Source organism: Microtus ochrogaster, chromosome 22, assembly GCF_000317375.1.
Source record: "Microtus ochrogaster isolate Prairie Vole_2 chromosome 22, MicOch1.0, whole genome shotgun sequence".
Lineage (NCBI taxonomy): Eukaryota > Metazoa > Chordata > Mammalia > Rodentia > Cricetidae > Microtus > Microtus ochrogaster.
In genome coordinates, this window is record NC_022023.1 from 6,599,253 (window position 1) to 6,624,328 (window position 25,076).

At 45.6% G+C, this 25,076-nt stretch overlaps 1 protein-coding gene across 5 annotated transcripts in view; it reads left to right on the forward strand.

Moving 5' to 3' along the window:
- Sytl2 (synaptotagmin like 2) overlaps nt 1-25,076 on the forward strand; it is a 96,579-nt gene that overhangs the window by 26,290 nt on the left and 45,213 nt on the right. For 3 of the 5 annotated variants that reach the window (XM_026784268.1, XM_026784266.1, XM_026784267.1), the window contains exons 2-4: nt 12,537-13,009; nt 21,249-21,400; nt 23,264-23,396. In XM_026784268.1, coding sequence (XP_026640069.1) covers nt 12,909-13,009; nt 21,249-21,400; nt 23,264-23,396 — 386 coding nt within the window. In that variant the 5' untranslated portion in view covers nt 12,537-12,908. Of the gene's footprint in view, nt 1-12,536; nt 13,010-17,262; nt 17,381-21,248; nt 21,401-21,441; nt 22,171-23,263; nt 23,397-25,076 lie in introns of those variants that run through there. The other 2 variants (XM_026784269.1, XM_026784270.1) reach the window with 2 other exon arrangements.

Sequence of the window (25,076 nt, forward strand, 5' to 3'; positions counted from 1 at the left end):
CCCCCGGACCCCAGACTCGGAGTTTCTTTACAGACATTGCTAAATTGGAGCCACATGCAGAATGAAACTGACTACATCACATGGCAAATTTAGCAGGTGTGTGTGTTAGGCATTCCGAGGGGCTGGGTAGGGAAGTCCAGCCCTATTGGCATCCTGCAGGGTTCCATGGGAGTTCCTGTCAGAGCCCCACACCCCTACCCTTTTTTCTATCTTTATTTCTTCTCTCCCTGATGTATCATATAGAACTTTGGTGCTCCAGCGATCTGGGTGCAAGTTCTGACTTTATTGCTAGAAGTGTATGAATGCAAATTAAGTTCCTTAATCTCTCCAAACTTCAGGGACTTCCCTGGAATATGAATGATGGTGATCTGTTTTTTTTTTTGTTGTTGTTTCTTTTTTATTTTTTTATTTTTACAATCTATAGAGCATGATCTATATACTATAAGATTGGACTTGGGAAGGGATTCGAAGAAGATGAAATGGCTATTTCTTTTCAAACTCTTCCACCGAATGCACATTCTGCCAATGGACTGCCTTAATTAACTGTTTCTCTTCTATAGCACACACATACTTCAGCGTTATTAGTGGTTAATAAGGCACTTGGATTTTCCTGTAGAAAATTGCATGCCTCCTTGCCATTTGTCATTTAAGTTTCCAGCATCTGGTTGAGAAGTCTTTAGAAAAGGAAGTGTATAATTATTCCTTCAGGCTCAGCAAAAGAAGAAGAAACCCACCAAGCTGGACATCATTTTTAGCTTCGTGTTGCCTTTTTGAGAACTGTGGTTCAGTTGGTTTCAAACCAGTGGAAGTTTCTCAGGGATAAATGTAATGTATATTTTCAACCCTGGCAAAGATTATGTCATAGTTCTGAGCAACCATATACTTTTTTTTCCTAATAGGGCAAAAGCTTGGAGAAAAGTTTCTCACTTTTTGAGTAGAGAAAACATTTCTTGGGGAAAAAAAAAAGAAGAAAGTGCTGATCTTTTGGAATAACATGGAATGTGTGTGGTACTTTGGTGGAATTTGGTGCAAAGTCACAGAACATGGAGTGGCAGACACGGGTCTGGCGCTGGGGGATTCTGGGGAGTCAAACTGATATCTCCACTTGCAGGGGAGCTTGGGCGAATGGAGACAGTAAGTAAACAGACAATCACTGTATAATAAAAGCTCTAGGGACCACAGCAGAAGAGATGCTAACGTAATTTGTGAGACGGACTAGCCTCATCTTTCCAAAGAAGGCAGGCATGCTGAAAGATACATAGGCATTTAAAGAAGTCTGGATGGGCCTTGCAGTAGAGGGAGCTAGATATCTCAAAGGAACAGAGGTAGAGAGGTAGGTTTAAGGAACTTTACAGAATCACATAAGGAAAACGCAGAGGAAGGCTCAGGGGCAGAGGCGGGGTCCCAGGGTACCACTGGAGGCTGGACTGCTGTTTTGAAGCAGTGAAGAGTCATCAAATGTACCTCCTAGGAAGGAGCCTTAAACTGAGAGAGGACCCTAGGCCCGAGCCCACCCCTTTATTAGATAAAGATGGAGGAGAGGTTTCTCATGGCTACACAGGTCATGAAGGGTTGATGGTATCCACATGTCTTTATATAGTGGAGTGTCGGGCTGGGTGGGGGAGGGTGGCTAACACAATAAAATGCAACGTTGACCCTTGGAAGGCAGATTCTCATAGGAACGCTTGGCCAGAGATTTATCACGGGGACTGTACTGTTTGCGCTAATGACCCCAGCATGCCTCTTTGCATATTATTGCCTTTAAAGGAAAGGCCATCACTCAGTAGAACATGCTCTTTGGTTATTTTTAAACTGTGTGGTAGGGGGAATTAGTGGAATTCCTAAGGTCATCTCCAGCTGTTTTTCTCCAAAAGACCAGCTGAATATTTCATGAGATTTGCTCATTAGGACTTTCATCCTTCTGTGAAGGATCCTACTGGGTCTGAGTCAGGGGAGACTGGGGAACAGGCAAAGGGAGGGAGTTTGAGGGATCTGAGCTGCTGCTGCTTTTGGCATTCAATATTAACCTTAAATGCAGTTCTGCATAAAGGCGGCTATTTCTCTTACCTTCTCAAACGCAGGGGGTATCTTTCTGGCAAATGACCTCTTCCTTGAAGGATGGCTGGAATTTTGAAGGGTCAGGGACCAGCTCATTATGATGCCAGAGCAGAAGTCCTGACCAAATCACTAGATAGTTCACATCACGCAACAGTTACCATTAACGCAATTGCACTTCTGACTCGAGAATGTTACTCAGATCAGATATTCCTTAAGACTTCTAGGAGGTTTCCAAGTGGTGTTTGAGAAGATCTATGGCTATAACACTACTCCTTTTGGGAGCTAGTTGAAGGCTGATGAAGAAGGCGGTCTTCATTTCCTCTACAGGGCACTGTGAACCCTTCTGTTAGCCAAACTCAAGGGCATCTGCTTGATGCTCAAGCTGTGTTAGGAAATGAATAGGTACATATAATTGTGCAGCCTTTTGTTTACAAAATGTCTTCCGATCTGGGCTGTTGGCTCCCAGCAGTGTTTCAGCAGGGGAGCCTGGCAATGGTTTATCTCAGCTTTACAGCGGAACAAATGGAACCTTAATCCTGGTCAGAAAGCTCGTTAAGTGAGTGACCACATTTCAAACAATATGCTGTGGATTTAAATCTCACGGTTTTCCTTCGTGACACAGCCAAATAGATTAGGGAAGTGGAGGGGCGTTTTCTTTCTCACCGTAGGAGTGGTTTAAGGTTATGGTTAAAGGAAGGAAATTCTGCTGCTCATATGCCTGAGCATCCATGGAGAATTCATCTCATGGCTTTTTAAACATGACCAGTCAAAACATCTTTGTCTTCCCGCTTCTGGAACAATGGCTATTGTTTGAGGTAGTGTTCGATGATGTCACAATAGCAATGCACAATCATGCTCATGAAAACAATACTTATTTATGGCTCGGCTGGGGTAAAGCTTGGGTTAGTAGCATTAGCCGAAGACGGATTCCGCAAAGTGTCCGTCTTAAAATTTCTGTCAGGGAGAAGGAGGAGTTGGCTCAGTGGGTAGTGGGCTTACCATCCGAGCATGAGGATCTGAGTTTGAATCCTCAGTACCACAGTACAAACAAAACAAAACAAAACAAAACAAAACAAAACAAAACAAAGCTAGGTACAGTGGCCCCACCTGTAATTGCAGTGTGGGGAGGGGAAGACGGGCAGTTAGCTGGAGCTCACCTGCCAGCCATTTGACTAAAACAGTAAAGTCAGGAGCAGTGTGTGACTCCATCTCCAAAGAGTAAGGAGGAGGGCGATCGAGGAAGACACTTGACATTGATGTCTGGCTTTTCCACATGCCACCACACGTATGCATATGCCCGTACATGTGTGTCTGTGCATATAGCTACAGACATGCAAAAGAATTCTAACACCGGGGCTGAAGAAAGATCCAATTTCCTTATCCTCTGCTCTGAAACATCTGGAGGTGAGGTCATCCTTGTCCAGGTGGGCAGGAAACTTAGAGAAATGCTTCAAAACTTTTAGTACCTTATTTCCTTATTTAGTACCTTATTTCCTTATTTAGTACCTTATTTCCTTATTTAGCACTTAAATGATGTTTTTTTTTTTTTTCCCACTACCATGGACAAGAAGCGAAGTGGTTTTAAAAAATGAGCTAAAGAGAACTCGTCCCTTAAGGAGTGTGAGTGTCAGAAGTGCACTTAGAAGTGATGGTGCCGCCAATGCAGCCATTAGTGAGCAGCTAAGCCTTCTGGACACTGTCTGTTGGCTATATTCTTCTCAGCAACTTAGTAGGATTGTTATGATGTCCATTCTACAGGAAGGTCTGAAGCTCAGGGAAGCTAGGCAGCTTGTGCCGGGAGAGTGCACACGGTTTGTATCCGTCTACCTGACGCCAAAGACTGCCTTCTTTCTCCCTAGATGAGAGGCAGCAACCCAAGGGCTCGGCGAAAGAGTTAATATTGCTGGATTGTGGTGGGGGTGTTGGTGAAAGGAAGTGGGTTGGAGGAGCAGTTTCGTGGGGGAGGTGTCATTCAAGCTGGGACGAGAGAGAGAGAGAGAGAGAGAGAGAGAGAGAGAGAGAGAGAGAAGGTTTGACTATATGAAGATGCTCAAGGAAGGTATTCTAGAGGGAGGAAGCCACATAAAGAACTACCAGGCGATGACGAGAAGGGAATGAATGAGGAGTGGGTTGGCTGGAATTCAAGGGCTACAAGAGGCCTATGGGAAAGTTGACTGCCAGCCTTAGAATAAGGATGGCATTAATATTAGGGTAAAGAATCTGGCTTTTGCAGCAGGGAAGCTCTGAAGGGGGTGTTTAAGTAGTGGTATAGCAGAACCAGAATGATGGCTCTGAATCTACTGGATTACTTAATAATCCAAGACCGATGGAGACGGAGGCTGGAAGTACAGCTGGAAGGAAACCCTAGAGTTCAGTCTGCGCGGGAACTATTGGACACGGAGGAAAAAGTGCTGTTTGCCACCCATAGTTACTTTAGAGACTGCATTTAGTCAGGGCGCTGGGGAGGTGACTTAGTGGTAGAACGCTTGCCTAGAACGTGTGAAGCTCTGGGTTTTATTCCCCACTCCTGCAAAACAAAACAAAACAGGACAGAACAACAACCAAACACTAAACACAAAACAAAACAAAAACACAGGAGCCTAGGCAGTGCTGGGGATCCAGAGATGTGCATGCACGCACATAGTGCTGCCGTGCTCAGCTGGGTGATGTAAAACACCTCCAGCTTGTGAATTACAGGAGTCGTGGAAGCTAAAGTCAAGGGGTCAACGGAGTTGAGTTCCTCCTGAGGATTTTGTGGAGAATGTTCCCTCATTTTCCCAGCTTCAGGAGGTGGTGTCCCTGAGTTCTTCCTCCAACTTCACAACCCAGCTTTCCAACTGTGTTCTTCCGGATATCGCGCCCCCCCCCCCCCGCCCGTTGTTCTCTGCCCTTCATAATGACCCCGTGGTCATGGTGGTGCCACCTAGATACTAAAGCATGGACGTTCTCCCTACAACAAGGTCCTTGATGCCATTTGGAAAGTTCTTTTTGCTACATGTTTACAACATATTTACAGTTTCTTTAAAATAGCATGTGGAAATATTTGAAAGAACATCATTCTGCCTACTGTAGAGTTAACAAATACATATGTGGACGATAATGGGAACATTTTTATATGCCTCTTGTGATCCAACTTGGCGTGTATGTGTGTGTGTCTTTGAATTGACTTGATTTCCCTCTCTACCCTCTTTCCCTTTATCCTTCAATTATACAATGAATGAGGTACCTGCTGTGTGTCAAGCAGCATGCTACACCCTGGGGGCACAGCAATGCCAAGTCCTCCGCACACTACTGAAAAATAAAACAAAATGGTAGGATCACAGCGAAGTTTAAAATGTAGAACCAGAATCCAAGATATCCTATTTTTGACTTATGCAAAGACCTCAGTGGTGGGGTCTGCGTGCGTATGCCCATAGAAACCGGCAAATTACTCCCTAAAAGGGGTGGGAGGGTGGGAGAGGGAAGAGCATCCCCTGAGGTCAGAGGAAAAGCAGTGACAGTTGTGTTCCAGCCTCAAGGCAACATGGAAAGGGGAGAGCTAGGAAAATGCCGGAGCCTCCTTGGGAAGGGCGGTTGACGGGGCACTTACTACTATACGTGTTCCGTTTTACCTATGACCAAATGTCAGCATCATGATGACCTGGTCCAGAATGCTGACTAACCTGAAGTACAGACCAGGAAACTAACCCAGAGTCCTTAAAGGTGTCTCCAAAGACTCACAAGAGGTCAGTCGTCTTCCAAGAAGAACGAAAGTCAGTTATGTTCAGCTATAGCCCAGCAAGGCTTTATGGCAGGGGCATAGAGAATGCTCACGGCTGGATTACAAAAGCATCTGTTTAGAAAACTAGAGGGCGAAGGGAGACCTTGCACATTCTGGTGTATCTTTGATGGGATGATTCATGGGATGAATCATAGGAGCGGCTATGGGATGAGGGTGAGGAGCTAGGGCATCATAGCTTTTGAGGCAAGGGTGCTAAGTGTTACTGCTGTACTGGTAACATCTTCAGTGTCTTCTTAAAACTTGTATCCCGGCAGCATCGCTCTTAGGGAGACATTTATTCTGAGGGTGCTAGTGCATGATGCTGGACTCAGGGGCATTGCTTCATGTTTTGTGTCTTGGATACTTTGCTTGCTTTATTCTTTCATACTGGATTCGAGCAGGGTTTAGAGAGAAGAGACACGTTAGTTCAGTGGTCTGATCTTGCACCCTACATCATAGTCATCTGGAACCTGTAACAAAAATCTCCCAGGTGGAGTCCTACGTCTGACCTGTTACAAGAGACTCACTTGGGGGTGGGAAGGAGCAGGGAAAGAGCGTATAAAGAAGCCTGAATGTATTTCTTTCTTAAAAATTGTAAAATTAGTATACAGAGTGAAGGGTCTCACAGTTGCATGCAGTCTTGTATGTGTGTCTTATTGATCTTTGTTCCTATTTAGCCATTTCTCCGTTGCCCGTGTCCATGTCTCCCAAGCATTCTTGATAGTGCCTTGCCTTCCCCTGGGATTTTTTTTTTTTTAAAGCTTTTCAGGTGATGTAGTGGCAAGCTTTGGGAGCCCCAAGTTAATACATATGGAGAGGGTCCCTCAACTCCCAACCCCGGCCTGGCTGGAAATGGACATAACTCTACCCAAATGAGGCTTTTAAAGTCCCAGCTATTGACAGCTCCATTTGAGTGAACCTGATATTTCTGGGCTAATTCCCGTCTAGTTAAGGAATCAGCTGGCTCCTCCACTCCCTTCCTTTAGCTATGAAACCTTGGAAATAATTAAATCTAGAATGTGTCTATAGTTCCTGCGTGCTCTCCGTGCGCGGGTTTCAGGAATGCTGTGAAAAGCAGGCCGGCTCATCTACTCAGCCGTGTTTCCGCCGGAACGGGATACGGCCCTGTAGGAGAAAAGTTTCCTTGGAGAGAGAGGCCTGGCTCTGATGCTAGGCAGCTGTGCGGTCCGAAGCACGTGTCTAACTCATCCTCTTTGTCTCAACTCCCTTGTCTGCACAAAGAACTCGCGAAGAGGCTGTGCCGCAGCTGTGACCGCGGGGTGGGCGAGGGCGCACCCTCTGGCCGCAACTGAAAATCAGTTGATATGTAAAGGGATGTGTTCAGCTTTTAGTAACTGCTGAACTTTTTTGGCTGGTCATCGGCTAAGTTTGACCTCCTGGGGGATCTTTTATAGTGATCCCAGGCCTGGTCAGACAGACAAAACATGTGGGGACATCTTAGAAGCTGGGCTTCTCTGGACCTCGGCACCTCCTGTCGAGTCTGATGATCTGATTCTCCTTGGCGGAGGAAGCGAACTGACTTCCCCAGGTTGTCTTCGACTTCTACATACGTGCCTTGCCGTGCTCTTACGCCCACGCACGCCCACGCACACACACAAAGAGAGGGAGAGAGGGTTTAAATATATAAACTCTGCCAGCTGTGCGACTGAACTGGAAATGATCGCAGAAGCTGAATCCGAAAGCGATGCTGAGCTCTAAAGGAAAAACTGCTCCCAGGAAAGAGCTCCAGATAAAACCCAAATGAGTACCCAGAACAGTGGCTGCACAAATCTCAACACAGAGACAGAAGAAGCTTGAAGAGACAAGCCGAGTGGCTCCTCCGAAAGAAGAGTTCCTTCACAACAGAATTCAGAGATACGAACGTGGGTTAAATGCCAGATACAGAATCTAGACGTTTACGTGGGAAAACGGCCCAGAGGTTACAAATAGGCAGATGAATAAAGCCGAGGGAGCCAATCCGGGACCTGCAGAAGAAAGCCAGAGACAGAGGAGAAAAGCAGCAATGTGGGACACTGAGATAGATGTGGTTCCAGATGGCAGGGCGAAATGAAGCCGACATGTAGAACTGCGAGCTGGCTGCACCTTGGTGCAGGCGTTCATGTTCACACCTGGTGGCACACGCCTGCGCTGAAGGATATTCAGGGAGGTCTTTCTGCTGGGAGGGAGGGAGGCAAGGACTCTGAGGGTGCTGACTCCATCCTGAGCTTCTCCTGCAGCACCTGTGGGTTAGTCCATGAACCCTTCAACACCAGTGCGCTTTAGAAAGGTTATGAGGCTTTTAGCTCTATGTCCCACGGGGCTTGTATTACTACCAGGAATGAGAGGTGACTGGGCAGAGCTTTTCTTGTTTTTGTTTTATTATTTTTTTATTATGTTTTTAGTGAAGTTCCATTCTCTCCTGCTCAGACATGTCTGCTTCTGTTCCTTTTCGATCATCCAGCGGGTTCCCCCCACCCTTCTTTTTAGCTCTCATCCTTGATGTCATGGGGCAGCCAGAACAATTTGTTTTTCCTCTGAATAGCTCATCATGCGAGAGTCACTGCTGACGTGAGTTTTCAGCCCCTTGACAGGGCCTTGTCTGATACACCACCGCCAACAGCTCCCTTCTTGTGGCAGAGCATGCTGGGAAAGAGAGTCTTTAGCTACCCAGGCTTTAACAGGAGTCAAATCAGCAAGGCGACTGAGGTTGAGGCCGCAACCCCCCACCCCCATTTCCTCTTTGCTATCAGCAAAAGCAGGTGCTGCTGTGGTCTAGTTTCTCTCTCAGGCTCAGTTTTTTGACTGCTGATGGGAGGGGCACGCCCTTTTACAGATGAGCCACGGCAGGGATGACACACAGAAAATGTCACACAGTCCACATTCAGAGCTCTCCAGTTTCCCTTCTGTATCGCTGGGCTTCTTTCATTCCTATTTGAGTGGCAGTTGCCGAGGACGCAAATCTCTCAGAAATCCAAACCACACCTCCAAGCAGGTGGGTGGCAAATGAGCAGCCCCGAGTTTGAGATGGGCTGATGTCTACAGTGACACTCTGAATCAGATGTTGATAGAGCACACAGAGGGACGCCAACCTGGTCTAGAGCTGTTGAAAGTGCCTAGTGCAGGAAGTGGCGTGTAAATCAGGACCGAGAAAGAAAGACTACACTGCGCGAAGACCCAGTGGCCAAAGGAACTATAGATGCTCATCAGAGCTGGTTCGGAAGGGAAAGAACTCAAGGAAGAAAGAGGTGTGATTTCCCAGGCCACGTTGACGCCTTTTAGCTTCAGTAATTGGACCATGGAAAGAAGGCCAAGGGTTCTCAACTTCACATATGTTTTTGTTGGATCTGAGTCATACATAGAACAATCACTTAGCAGCATGCTGAAGATGAGTGGGAGGCTGAACACAAGGGGAATGCTCTGCTCACCGCTGGGCTACTTCTGGGGATCACGTGAATTAGTGATCCCCACGAATATAGGAATGCTCCTTTTTGGCTTCTTCTCCTTACAGTTATTGCTATCCCCTCTACACAGGGAGGGTGTGGAAAGAGTGGCAGGCACTTCAGGAGACATAATACTTGCTTATAGTCATGAGCCTTTGTGTTTGAAAGGAATGACTGTCTACAGGCAGATAAAGTTGATTTTTTTCATCTCATTTTGAGGAGTCTGTGTGGAAGTGGGCACTGAATGAGATGCCAGCAACAGGGTCATCTATCATGATAAAACAATTGGCAAATGCCTGTCTCACTTGATGACAAAAGCCTTATTTTGGGCTCAGGCTCTGTGAAAATACAGGACCAACCTCAGCATCACTCTATGGAATGGGTACCAGGCATGTTGGAGGCACTCAGCATCATCCTATGAAGGGCAGAATGGGTACCAGGGATGCTGGAGGCACTCAGCTCCATCCTATGGAGAGGCAGAATGGATACCAGGCATGCTGGAGGCACCAGGAAACATTCATTCCCTTCTTCCTTTATCTGCCTTTTCTCAACACTGCTCCATTTCAGATTGAGAGCCGGAACCTACAGTCCTTACAGCACCCAATGCAGTATGGACTACTTCCTCTCTGACCTGCTCTTCCTGTTATCCTTCCTCACTCTGTGATGCCCAACCCTAGACAATCTGTGGGTTTCCCTCCCACCTCAGGACATTCTGATATCAGCATGGCGTATCTCTTCATCTTTTTCAAGTGTTGTTTAAATGTCATGTCAGTGAGGCCTACTCTAACCAAACCTCCTTCTCTCATGTGGTTACTCGACTTAGTAAAATAGGGGGTGGAGAGCAATTATAGTAGTGGATCTCTCTCTCTCTCGGTGACATAAAACACTCACTGTTGTAATTATATCTAGATAAAGGACATAAATATCCATATGTATTGATCAAATATATTTATATGTGTGTATATACTCATATGTACACATGTGTATATACACACATATATTTGTATATGGCAAAGGGGGTGGCTTTTGTATCAGCGGCTTCTAGTGATAAGCATTTGTTTCTTTCTTCTGTAGCTGTGGGTCTGCCAGAGTGATCTTGACTCAGGCGGATCAGGCTCAAGTCTATTACAGGGAGGGCGTGAAAAGTTAGGAACAACAACAATTTAATGTATTCTAGGTTTTATTCCTGGCTATGGAAGTTAGTGAAGGCTTCATGGAGGAGATAACTTTGATCTTTCTGAAGGATGAGCAGATTCCAAGGTAGACAGGAAAGGTATAACCTATGCAAGTATATGAAGATTTTTATTTTATTTTATTTTTTTTAAATTTTTTTTATTTTTTAATTAATTTATTTATTAAGGATTTCTGCCTCCTCCCCGCCACCGCCTCCCATTTCCCTCCCCGTCCCCCAATCAAGTCCCCCTCCCTCATCAGCTCGAAGAGCAATCAGGGTTCCCTGACCGCCCACCTCCATCCAGGTTTAGTAAGGTGAACATCCAAACTGCCTAGGCTCCCCCAAAGCCAGTATGTGCAGTAGGATCAAAAACCCATTGCCATTGTTCTTGAGTTCTCAGTAGTCCTCATTGTCTGCTATGTTCAGCAAGTCCGGTTTTATCCCATGCTTTTTCAGACCCAGGCCAGCTGGCCTTGGTGAGTTCCCGATAGAACATCCCCATTGTCTCAGTGTGTGGGTGTACATATGAAGATTTTTAAAAGAGAGACTTTTAAAATAAGGTATTTTAGTTTCTGTGGCAGAAATAAAAAACTACAGGAAAATGAAACAAAGTTATCAGTTTCTGTTTATGAATCTCAAATTTTATGTTACAAAGACAATTGGAAAACAGAGCCAAGCACAATATTGGTGTGTGTGTGAACATTTACTTTCTCCTTTAAAAATTTGTATTAAAATTGTTTTCATACAATATGTTTTTACCATATTGTCCCCTCTCCCTATGCCTCACAGATTCTCCCAACCTCCCTTGCTACCCAACTTCATGTTCTCTCTCTCTTTACCAAAGAAGGAAACAAGAAAAACAACAAAAAACAAAAAAAAAATGGAAATCGAAACAAATTGAAAATAATAATAAGAAAAATACAAAAACAAGCAAAAAGTGTACAAAAAAGTTGGAGTCAGATTTGACCAAGCATGCTCTTTATTTAGCAACAAAAGCGTGGGCTCCAAAGGGATACAAGAATGTCTTTTTAGTGGCTACTTTTTGTACAGGGTGCAAGATGTGTACTTTTCCTAGCCGCCGCTTTGCTTAGCCAATGCGGTCTGCATAGGACATCCTAACGCTGAGTATAAAGGATCGTATAAAACCCGGGGTAGAACAACTTGATCAGTGGCTTCTAGCTAGAAAGCCAGTGCTTATGGGAGCTGCCCGACACTGTTTTGCAAGGTACCTATGTATAAAGTTCATTCTCTTGTGTACACATTTCCTCCTCTTCTTAAGTAGGGGTGCTTTAAGGATGACTTAAGCCCGTGGCTTTGAGTGTCTGTTCTGCATAGGCCGCTCTAGATTTGTTAAAAGGAGCCATACCCAAGTAAATCATCTCTAAGATCTTTCCTCAAGGCATTTCTTCAAACTTCAGCCTCTTATTTCACCCATCTTTTGGATGCTTCTAGCAAAACAGGATTCTTCCCTACCTTGTGACTCATGAGTGCTGACCTGGGAGGGTGGGGGTGTATTGGAACTGTATCTCTTTCTTCCTTTCCCCCAGTTTTATGTGTGCCTAGCATTAAGTGTTCAGAAATGAAGAAAGGCAAGCTTGGCAGGTTCCTCCAGGCCCTGTGAAGGTCAGAGGAGCCGTTGAGCTGACAGTAACTATAACATGCTGTAGATTTGACCAGGGGGAGCTCTGCTGCACTGCCGAACACAGATCCATGCCAGCGAAATGCTCCCATCTGCAAAGTGGCCAGCCCTCAGACTCTCTATTTTCCATCTCTTTCCCATAATTCCTTGGTGCCTGAGGTGGCATCTCCCTGGGCCTGCTGAACGCCAGCATCATATGTTAGGCAGGAATTTCTAGAGAGGGAATGCCTGCCGCTCAGGTGGGTTGTTAAACATTGACGGGTGTCTTTGCGTGTTCCATCCCTGTGGTCTAGAATTGGGTGGAAGCTCCTGACACATTGACCTTGAGCTCAGGAGGCTAGCAGAACTGGTTTCCTCCTCTCCGAAACCATCACCTCTGGTCATTTTAAAATGTACCGCGGAGCGGCGGTTACAGGCAGGCATTTCTTCTCATTGATTGGTGTTTGCTGTCTTGTCATCCTCCAGGTCAGGAATGCCCCAAAGCGGCTGTCTCTCAAGATGGTGATGCTCATGGAGCGTTCGTGTCTAAGACTGGTCCAGAGAGGGTGCGCTCCAGGAATGTTGACGAAGGCACACACAAGGAGCGCAGCATCTTCTTGAGACCTGCTCGTCATCCCACAGACTGCTACTACCTCGAGGGACCTTATTTTTAGGATTTTGATGCCATCTGTTTAAAACTTTTGTGGAGCACAGACAAGACTTTTTACCACCATAAGACAATATTTCATTTTCGTATCCTGCAATCATCCTGGTTATAGTTTTTCTATAACTGTTTTCCCCCTGAGAATCCCAAGTCACATTCGCTACAATTGTTTCTTTTCCTGTGTGTACTTCAAAATGATTGACTTAAGCTTCCTAACAGAGGAGGAACAAGATGCCATTTTAAAGGTTCTGCAGCGGGATGCGGCCCTGAAGAGGACTGAAGAGGAGAGAGTCAGGTAAGAGGCCAGACGAGCACTTGGGAGTGAGGGAAAGAAGAGGCGGTCCACAGAAAATAGGGCTGTTTCCTTTTCAGCTCTAACTGGTAGTTTGTATTGCAATGTAAACTCACCCATTCCAATTTTAGGCTAACTTCCTGGACAGAACATTTCTTTTCTTTTCTTTTTGTTTTGTTTTTGTTTGGTTTGGTTGTTCAAGACAGGGTTTCTCTGTGTAGCTTTGGGGCCTATCCTGAAACTCACTCTGTAGACCAGGCTGGCCTTGAACTCATTGAGATCCACCTGCCTCTGCCTCCCAAGTGCAGGGATTAAAGGGGTGCCCCACCACCACCCAGCTCCTGATGTTTCTTAATTTACCTACGATATGCCTGCAGAAATAGGATCTCTTGAAAACTTTAGCCAGGCATATGGTGTGGACCTGGAGTTCAAGCTACTCAGGATGGTGATCTGGGACCTCTTCAGCTCGCAGTTTGAGATCAATATGGGCAATGCAGCGAGATCTGACTTCCCCAAAGAGAAATGTGCCACGGATGCCTTTGACTCTGTTTAAAACGAGGCACAGAACCAGGAATGATGGCATATGTCTGTTCTATAGCCTTATAATTTGAGAGGTTGAGTCAGGAGGATTGCCTGGAGTTCAATGCTAGCCTGGGTTATTATATAAAACCCTATCTCTTAAAAAACAAACAAATAGCTGGGTGGTGCTGTCTGCCTTAAATCCCACAACTTGGGAAGAGAGGCAGGCAGATCTCTCAGTTTGAGACCAGCCTGGTCTACAAGAGCTAGTTCCAGGACAGACACCAAAGCTACAGAGAAACCCTGACTCGAAAAATCAAAAATAAGCAAGCAAGCAAGCAAGCAAGCAAGCAAGCAAACAAACAAACAAACAAAAAAACCAAAAAACAAAAACCAAATCAACAGAAACAGGTGCTGGAGGGATGGTTCAGTCATTCAAGTGCTCGCCACTAAGCATAACGACCTACCAGGCACTCTGCATGTGTTTACAATACCGTTTTGGGGAGGCAGAATTTGACAGTCTCTGAGGCTTACTGGAAACCCCATATAGTTGAATGAGTGGGTTCCAGGTTCAGTGAGAAACTGTACAAAAAACAAATTGGAGAGCAGTTGAGGATGAATACCTATTGTCAGTCTCTGGTTTCCACATGTTTCTGTGTCCGTGCAGGAGCATGAACATCCCCCCCCCATACTGCACATAAAAAATAAAGGGAAGATTAAAAAGCAGAAAAGGAGAAGAAATGTAGTTGGTAGTTTTGTGTGTGTGTGTGTGTGTGTGAGAGAGAGAGAGAGAGAGAGACAGAGAGACAGAGAGAGAAACAGAGAGAGAGAGAGAGAGAGAGAAAGAGAAATTTGAGATTGAGACAGTGTTGCTAGTCTCAAACTCAGGATCTTCCTGTCTCAGACTCATGAACAGGGATTTATGAGCATGTGTTACTACAGTATGTATTGGCATGTATTTTTATATCTACTGTCTTATTTTTTATTTTTATGTTACCTGAGTTAAATTTTAATTTTTAAAATTAAAAAAAAACACGAGAAGTAGTTCATATTTCTGAATCCTTTGCGAATTGCTCTAACTGGTTCTCAGAGCAAAGTGAGAAGTGCTCTCCAAACAGGTCAGGTTTCCGTTTGACCTGGGTCCTTCAAAGAGAAGTGTCAACTTGACCCACTATCCCTTTCGAATATAACGCACATGCTCCCTGTCTATATCCCTAGCGCTTTCTCCGTGGTAGAGAGAAACCCCTAGAGCCTGGTGCTGCATGACTGTTCCTCTCTGTCCCTTCTAGGGTCTGGGTTCGGTCTCCTCCTGTCTCTGTAATCATGGGCTTTGAAAGCAGTGAAAGCGTCTCTGGAATCTAAGTTTGCAGTATTAGCATAACAGCACCAACCCCGGTCTTCCAGAAAGAAAAATAAGCCATGCTCTTATTTCCTGAAGGGCTACAAAGGATGATTTATCTGTATTGACTCTGAACACGAATGCTTTAGAGAACAGCTCAGTTCAGGCACTATGCAATGTCTGATGACTACTACCAAGGACAGTAAGCGAACGGTGATTGGCCAGTCACAAAGGGCTTCACTTGCTCATCCTTCCTCTTGATCCTGCACTCTTTGGAGCCCTTGAGTGACGGAGCGGGATATGAAAACCCCCAGCTGACGACATGTGGAAATTTACTATGTGACAGGCGGGTGATTTGCCCAACTAGCAGGTGTTACAGGTGAGAGTTGAATCCTGATGGCTACCGACTTCTCTCCCCGAGACATGCCGGTGGAAAATGGCGTGTCAGTCGTGACCCGGAGCTGTAATCCTGCGGATGGGATCTCCCATGTCAGCTGCAGCTCTCCGTGGCATCTCCCCAGAAATGTAGAGGACTGACATCAATTCTGCCCTTAGAGCTTTCCAGTAGCGCGAATGCTCCACCCATCCACAGTTTCCAAGCCTTTTGCTAAACTTTATCCTTTGCGGTACTCGAAACAGCCCTGAGCGTTGGCCAGGCAGGGACTGTACCATCCACTTAGACATAAGTCTCCTACTTAATGCTCATTTTTATAACCCATGAAGTCAGGGCGGAAGGCAACATACAACCTACGTCATCCCCAAAGTGTCTTGCATGGATTTGAACATGAGTAACTGAAAGCAACAGATGTACAGAAAGTGGCAAACCAGCTTCATTGAGATATAAACCTTACCTACAGCCCCACCTACAAGGATGTTGAATCAGTGCTGGGCTTTGTAGAAAACAGTGCAAGAGTCCTCCATTGACAGCCTCATGGCTACCAGAGGACTTTATTCCCAATACCCAAACAATTAACATACGAAAGCCATTCCCAACTGAAACCCTAGTGCATGAGAAGCTGAGGTGGAAGGAGCAGCATGAGTAGCTGAGGTGGAAGGAGCAGCATGAGAAGCTGAGGTGGAAGGAGCAGCACAATTGGAAGCCAGCCTGGGCTACACAATGAGGTTGAGGAAGGGGATGGAGGGATGACTCGGTGAGCATTAAGTAGGAGACTTGCTCACTTCCTAAACCTCCCAAGCTGTCAGTGGTAGTATATGAACATGGACCCAGGGTAATATCTTCGCAAGGTCTCTAGGCTGCACATGGGGAGGCAACAGCCCCAGGCTACCCTTGATGCTGTCTCTGTCTTCTGTGCTACAAGCATTGGGCTCAAGTCATCCTGTGTCCCTAACTCTGTCCTGAGTGGAGATGTTTGATAGGTCAACAGAGAAGCAGACATGAAAGCTAGATGTTTTCCTCTCTTCTACCCTGGCCCCTTTCCACCCTTGCGGGGAACATCACTACACACATGCGTGTGTAATTTTAGACTTCTATGGTTTGAAAATGACATGCTGCCGAGGTGGCATTTCCTGGGCTTTGCGTCACCCTGCCAGCAGGAAACTGATGCACACATCTGTCTGCTCACCACACCAGCACCACGTCCCGGCTCCCACATGCATATAACCACATCTGCAGCGATGGGCGTGTTTGCCGGAGATACCATCTCAACCGTCACCACATCTTATGATTCTCAGCCGCCTCTTTAGGACTTTGCTCCCTTTTAAGTGAAGGCAGTTTTTACTGAAGGACTGGCTTCCAGGACCTCTGCCGGCATTTTCCATGTAAGCAATGCAAAAAGAAATCGGGGTTCATCCCCAGGACTGCAGCATACAGGGAGTCTCGCATGCACTTTCCTTTTGTTCTCAGAGCAGTGCAGTTCAACCCCCTCCAGTGGGTGGGGAAATAGAGTGTGGGAGGGTGAGCAGTCTGCAGGGTGACACTTGCTGCTCTACCTCCAAAGCCTCAGCAGATTGTGGGGATCCGTTTCTTACCTTCAGTTCATTTTCTTTCCAGGTCTGGTGGTTTCCCTATTCTCCATCAGTGCTTGAGAGAAAGAATGGTAGAAAGAATGACTCGTGGTAACTGCCTTAGAAACCAAAAGCTTGCTCGTCGTTACCAAGCAGGGTGGAATTGCTGAGGACCAAGCTAACTTCTGGGTCCGGCTCTGTGTTACCCTGGGCACATCTCTTACGTTCTCTGGGCCTGCATTCTTTCATTAGACAATGAGGCAATTTTTCAAATCACTCAATCTTATCATCTTTCCCAGAAGATACTGGGGGGTTGGGAGCGGGGACGGGACTAACTCTGGAGAATAAAGAGTAATCTCTTTGGCTGATTTACTGAGATTTCCTACCCACGTCTGAAAAGGTATTATTGATCAGGTCTTGTCTGTGATGTCAGGCCTTTATCGATCACCTCAAGAAGCTGGAAGTTGGCGTACATGTGTGCACGCAGTGAGAAGGAGGTGCTGGGGACAACTTTGAATCCAATCTGGAAAATGCCATTTTTTTTTTCTGCTGTAAGTCTGCATATTCCTCACACACTGAAAAAAAATGGCCACTGGCCATCAGGGCTGTAGAATGATTTTTTAAATATTTATTTATTTATTTATTATGTATACAATATTCTGTCTGTGTTCACGTCTGCAGGCCGGAAGAGGGCACCAGACCTCATTACAGATGATTGTGAGCCACCATGTGGTTGTTGGGAATTGAACTCAGGACCTTTGGAAGAGCAGGCTGAGCCATCTCTCTAGCCCCCTGTAGAATGATTTTTATGCCCAATTCCTAGAATATGCCTGGCATATGTTTGGAAATTAAAGAGTAAGTGAACAAAAGATCATGAAAGGTTAATCATGGCAGGGCACGATGGCCACCCCTGGCTATGGAATAAATCATCTGTAGTGAAATCAGAAGGATGAAATGCCGTGCACAGGTTGAGTGTGTGCTCACTCAAGCAGAGGTTGTGCAGATGTTGATGGACAGAATGGGGGATTGTGCAGCATAATCACTGAGTGCTTGGTCTGGGAGGCTGACGGGACAGTGGCATTTTTGGACTGGAAGATGTCTTGCTGCCCACCAGGGTTGACCGGGTGCTCTCTTTATGCTTATTTAAACATAACGTGCCTGTGTAGGGAGGTGAGCAGTGTCGGTCCCAAGAGATGTACACTTCCCACTTCACAAGGCAGTGCAACAACGAGAGAATCCAGTGCTAATGCGGCTCACTCAATTTTAAATCAGAAGAGAGGAGAGAACTATTGTAAGAGATTTTAGCACCCACCATGGGGAGATTATTCGAATGATTGATATCTTTATAAATTTGGTCTTCGATGTCACACATAGGGAGTCATCTGCAGAATATGACAAGTGGCTAAGGTATAAAAAATCAGAGGTTAGTAAACCCAGCAGAAATAATCATATTAAGAAATACCAAAATGGCCCTCACTACATTTGAAAGAATTGTCATTCTTTTGTCGCTTTCAAACAAAAGACTCAGAAACCCTGTTCTTGCCCACAAGGCTTCCCACCCTCCTCCTGGGCCTCTCCACGGGCATGACTCACATACCCTGTGCTATTTGTGCATACACCAGGACCTTGCAGGTCGTTATTAAGATGAGAGAGGCCAAGAGCTGCAAAGACCTCCAAAGGATCTATTACACAGTACTTTCCAGCTAACAAAAACAATCTCACTCAGAGAAACCGGGAGTAGCTCGGCTGTGAGGGTTTGTGGTATGCTGACAGGTAACCATATTTCATGATCTGTTTTTTCCTGTTCTGATGAGAGATGAGCAGTCCTGCCTCATCAGAAACCCTCCTACTATGGTGGAGTCTGGTCCCCTGAAACTTGGCAGTGGTGGGATCTTCGTTATCTCTTCTTACTCAGACTAGGGTGGCTGCCGGACACATAACTGCTGGATGACTTACTCACTCAGCAAACAGTTACTGGGTATCAGTCCTGTGGCAGTCTCTGTGCTTCATGGTAAGACTATAAATGGTGATAAGGATGTAATCCTTGTATTCAAGGAGTCTGTAGAGTCCACAGCTGCCTGGGCAAAACAGATGTCCAAACAGAGCCTTGGGATCTGCGGGAGCGCGAAAGGGAGGTTTAGCGGGAACAAGGACAAGGGAATCACGCCTTTGTGATGCTCAGGCTAGGCCTGCAGCAGCAGGAAGAGGAATGTGCTGGGCAGAGAAGCCAAGGGAAGACATCCAGAGGTCGCTGGTCTCTTTATAAAAGCCGGGCACTGCTAAGTGCTTCCAGGCAAAACATTTCAATGAATTACCTCAGAAGTCTTCAAGGGGAGGTCTTACTTCCTCCATCTTTACAAGCAAGGAGACTAAAGTGCAGACTAGTTCACTAACCTTTCCATTGCCATGTTTAGGCAGAATTCAGACTAGGCTTTGGCCCTATTTAGGAGAGCCTCTGGAGCCCACGGTCTTTCAGTCAGGATTCCCTACCTCTAAAACTTCCAGGTCCCAGCAGAGCCGTTTCGAGGGCAACGCAAAGTTGAGTGTGCCGGTGAGTGGGGTTTAGGAGCATCTGCTGCTAAAAGCCGATCTGAAGGCAGGAGGTCAGGGCCATGTACAGCATCCCTTCACTCTTTGAGCACAGTGTTTTGTACGGCACTAAGCAAATATATATGAAATAAAAACCAACCTTCCTGGAGCCCCATCTGACCAAGGAGAGCGGTTGCCCAGCAAGGACTATCTGCTTGGTCAAAAGCCTTAGGCAATGTGCAACGATTAGCAGCATTTAATAAGAGTCATAGTCTTTTGGTGGCTGAGGACTCTGAACCAATGATGCTTTCCCTGCCAGGATTTGGACACAGGACCACGACGAGCACATTGGGGACAAAAATCACTTCTTCCCAGGTGACTGGGAGAGGAGGGGAGACTGGTGAAGTGTTTGCAAGTGACAGACAAAGAAGCTGTCCCCTCAGGCATACTTAGGGAAGAGGAGCGGCCATTGCTGGGCCTGGGAGACTGCCCCTCTGGCTCCTTCTCCATTCCCGGATGTGCCTGTGTTCAGTGCTCATCCCCTGCTTGGCCCATTCACATTCTCTGGCTAATCCAGACTTGCCACATAGACAAGGAGCATCTTGGCTTGAGTGAAAATCGTAAACCCACTTGGATTTGTCCAACATATTATCTTGGGAGAGTTCAAAGTTTCCCAAAGGCTTTTTTTTTTTAATCAAATTTTACTCTTGAGTGTTATCTCCATGAGTAAGAAAAGATAGTTTTGAGACTCTCATTTTATTGCCTAGGGGATGTGGAGGTTAAAAGACTCATTGGTTAGAACACCATTTTCCTTAACCAGTCTCAACTAGGGATGTTTTAGGAGGGCATCAGTTGGTTTGCTCTTTAGGTTTTAGTTTTTCAGCAAGCATGAATGATTATGGAATTCTTAAAAGCAATCTCAGCATTGATGGATCTTGCCTCTACCTCCTCGCTTTAGCCCGCCCTCAGCACACAGAGTGTCATGTCCTCTTCCTGTACAGGCTTCCGGTAAAGTCTCTGATAAACTCATTTCACTGAAAAGAGAAGATCCAAGGAACTGCTTATCTCACAGATCCATTAAATGCCTGATAGGCCCTTGGCATATGCAGAGGGTGGTTTCAGTGGTGTAATCTAATTCTCAGAGAAACCCTCTGAGATGGGGTGTTTAACCCCATTTTAAAGATGAGGAAGCGGCCTAAGAGACTCTCCATCATTCCTCTCTACTGTGCCCATCTGAATGGTGGACATAGAAGACTTCAACTAAGAAGTGAGTCTGCTCTTGAGAAGTTTCAGACAGAGTAGTTAAGAGCACTTGCAGGTCTTGTAGGGGACCTTGGTTCAAATCCCTGCACCCACAATTCACAACTGCCTGTAACTTCAATTCTAGGAAATTCTGATACTCTCTTCTATGGGCAATGCACATTCATTATGCATTTACTGACAGACAAAATAGTCATACACATAAAATAAAAATAAATAAAACCCTTTAAAAATCATGTTTGGTATCACTTGATTAGCTTTTCAGTCAAAGCAGAGCATTTGTTAGACATCTAGGAGGCTTGTGACACATAAATTATTTTTTTTTAAACTTTCTTTTTTTTAAACATATTTATTATGTATACAATATTCTGTCTGTATGCCTGAAGGCCTGAAGAGGGCGCCAGACCTCTTTACAGATGGTTGTGAGCCACCATGTGGTTGCTGGGAATTGAACTCAGGACCCTTGGAAGACCAGGCAATGCTCTTAACCACTGAGCCATCTCTCCAGCCCGACACATAAATTATTGAGAGCTTCATTTTGCTTGCATCTTTATAAATTTCTTCAGTGTCAAAGTGGACTTGTTTATTTACTGAGGGTTCTTGGCAAGTAAAGCTCTTTTCCTTTTCTAGACATTTGCCTGAAAAAATTAAGGATGACCAACAGCTAAAGAATATGAGCGGCCAATGGTTTTACGAAGCTAAAGCCAAAAGGCACAGGGACAGAATCCATGGCGCTGATATCATCAGAGCATCCATGAGGAAGAAGAGGCTCCCCGTGGCAGGTGAGGTCACAGGCAGCCATTGTCTGGGAAGAAGGGAGGGAAAGGACTCTGCTGAAGGACATCATTTGGGGGGATGCTTCACATTGTGTGTGTCCTTCTCACTCAAAATCCTCTTGCCTTGGATTTGGATGGGTGAGGATTGGGCTAGGCGACTGGCTGTAAATGAACACAACTCTTAGGCACCGGGCGTAAATGTAGTAGTGGTTGTGCTTGGGGATTGTGAGGAATGTGCATATCTTTCTTTGGCTTTCTCGGTGTGTGTATATATACACACAGGTATATATGGATACACACGCAAGTATATGCACATGTGCCGAGGGCAGAAGTCATCCTCAGGTAGCTCTTTTAGAATAGGTGCTGGCTATCAAACTCAGGTTAGGTCCCCATATTTGCATAGCAAACTCTTTATCAACTGAATCCCCTCCCCGGCTCCTTCTTTGACTTTTAACTCTGGAAATTCAAAGCCTACTGAATAGCACCAAAGGTTTAGAGAGAAATCAGGTTTCATGTTCAAGGCTCTTAACATGTGCTTCTTCCATCGCCCAGTGCAGTACTTCCTGGACTCTAAGAGTTTATTTACGGTTCTTTTTATTTTACCACTTCATTTTTGCCTTACAGATTTCTATCTGACTCCTTTCTAATCAACTCATGACTGCTCACTATAAACCTCTAGGTTTAGCTTGCAGACGAAGAAGAAAGACTATCTTTAAAGCATTTAGTATACAGCGAAGGTTAACTATCTATTTTTAACGGTAGCAGCATTTTGTAAGGTAAGTTTACTTTGCCTATAAGCTTTATTGGGCACCCTGAGTTAACTCTCCCAAGGTCCTCTTATTGCTAAGCAGCAAAACTGGGATTGCAAATCTTTGGACTGCATCACACGTATTGCAGATAAAGGTTGACTCCTAAGCATGAACGGTGCATTGCCTCAAGCTCTTTTGGTTTTCAAATGTGCCCAGGCCTTAAGAAATCTTGGGTGATACTGGTTAGTACTATGGACTCCATCTGCAACTGAAGATACTTGACTGATGTGTGCCAAGACCAGGAGGGGATAGGTTCCATTTGGCGATGCATTTAGAAACTAAAAGCCCCCATATTGCCCATTTAATACTGATGAAAGCATTCTCGACACTTATCATGTGACCTTAAGCAATTTGCTTGAACTTTTTGGTTCTAAACTTCTAAGCATAAACATAGAAAATACCTCTCACCGCACAAGACAGTGTCCATAAAGAGCTCAGCGTAGTTCTTGCTTGCTATTCACCACTCAGTTGATGCTGATAGAGATGCAGGTAAGGAGAATGCTGGGTATTCAGAGGCAGAAGAGATTTCTGAAGACACAGCACAGAGGCTTTATGGGGGCAATGACACCTGAGCAGTGTGTTGCAGTGAATTTAGAATTTGGCACTGGAGGGGCACCTCCTAAATTAGGATTGTTCCGTTGTACCCCAGAGTTGACTGTTTTTTTTGGCCCATTGTAGGCTTTTAGTAAATGCTTGGTAAGGAACTCAATGCTCACTCCCACTCTGAACATCTCTTGACTAAATGGTCCTGACTCCAATGTAGGTCAGATTAACCTAGAGGCAGTTAGAACTTGGCTTCAGCCATCTCTAGGGTCACCCATATCTATAAGGGTACACCTATTCTTTCAGGAAAGTGGAAGGCAGGGATCTGAAATCAAGCAAATCTCCTGTCTTCTCTCACAGCTATAATTTTGATTCTGAGACCCAGTTGTCAGTCACCTTGGTACTTACAAGGCCCAAGGTTCAGATCTAAGCCCTTACTAATGGGAGCCAAGGAGAAGGAAGGGTATAGATTGTAGAAGTGATAGATAACCTTTCTGTCTGTCATTTCCTGTTTCAGCCGAGCAGAGTAAGGACACAGCAATGAGGGCCAAAGAAAGCTGGGTGAATAACGTCAACAAAGATGCTCTCCTCCCCCCAGAGCTGGCTGTTGCGGAAGAGCCGGAAGATGACACAGCTCCAGCAGGCCCAAGGTAAGCCAGAACGGGTGGGTTTGGTGGCCTGCTATGCTATGTAGGCAGATGTGGGCTTGGGGTACAGGTGAAGGACTGCAGTCACCGATGTGGAGATTGGTAATGTTTGGGGGGACTTCTGAGCCCCCGCGAGAATGGAGCCTGAACCAGACTCTTCCCTGGCTTTCAGAATTTCCGACAGATCTCCACTGTGGTATCAAAGTATTAAGTGGTTGTTTCTTCCAGCGCCAGGAGTGGTGGTTTTTCATTGGCGTGTAGGCTTTTCCTAGAGTAGACTGAAGAGGTCTGTGCGGGCTACCGTTCATCTAAGGGGACAGATGAATGGCAATCATACTGTTATGTCTAGTGTGATGGAAGAAGCTCAAGGATGGATGGGATTGAGATAGACCGGTCAGAGCTGGTTCTCATGTATGCAGGACAGTGAGCACATCATAGGTAACAAGTTGCCTCATTAAAACGCAGGGTGTCCTCTGTATTTTCGGTTTTGACCTTTTGATGGCTTAAGCGTCTGTTTGTCCATCCTTTCCAAGAAGCAGCCAACTGGGAGGCTGTGTTGTTCCACTTTTGATGCTGAATCAGTTGTTTGGCGTCCTTAAAGATATTCTCGTTAGCACCTCTCTCTTCAAGGGACAGTTACTGCCTTTTGGTGGGAGGAGTGCCTCAGTGGAGACAACTCACTTCGGAACCTACTACTGGTGCGAAGTCAGTGTCTTTGACTTCAGACACACTGAGTCTAGATCCAAGACCAAGGCCACATGGGAACAGAGATATTTCCAACGTTTATAGGCAAGGAAGGGTCTATGTATAACACAGCTACCAACAGGCATTTCGGAGTCAATTATGAATAAAGTTATGCCAACTGGTAATGGCATGCTGACTCTAATAAGGTGTCTGCTAATTGCCTACTTCTCATGAGTAGTGGGTGTTGATTTTCCTCCAGGACTATTTGTTGCAGCGCACAAGGCCTTTTTGCGCTCTATGCGCTACCATACAGTTCCTAAGCTTCGGGCAAGGGGCTGGAGGTTGAAACACAAACACAGACAGGGATACGGACCTCTAGGCACTGGTAAGAAGCCCCTTATTCAATAGCACCATGGAGGCTTATATACCCAACAGTCACGTGGGCCAACAGGTGAAAACCTTATCCTCTGATCCTCAAGGCCAAGGCAACATGTGCTTGTGAAGCAGAGCTGGTAAACAACTTTGACACAGCTTTCAGTTACTCAAATCAGAAGGAAAGTGAAGATCTCTAGCAAGGAAGAACAGCTGGAGGCCAGGACTCCAAATGGTCCAAAAAATTTGTAATGTTCTGTTTCGTCTACGCTGGTCTGCCATGTTGGCTTGAGGTTGAGGCACCTTGTTAATCGCTGCTGGTTGGTATCGTGACCATAGAGTAATGACCACTTAATTTCTTCAGCCTCTACTTCCACCGTTATATGAGACTGATAATCGGCTAATGGAGTTAGTAGGAAGCCAAATAGCTAGTAAACATAGAATTCTTAACATAGCACATAGTGGACTCTTGAATGTAGCGTTTCGAGAAACTCAGGACACTCTGTCATTCCTCTTGGTGTCCCCTGCCCCTACCCCCATTGCCTGCTCTGCCCCTGATGGGTAAAGTCCTTATTTTCATTTAAAAAAAAAGATGAGGCCGAAAATATTAGAAACCCAAGTAGAAAA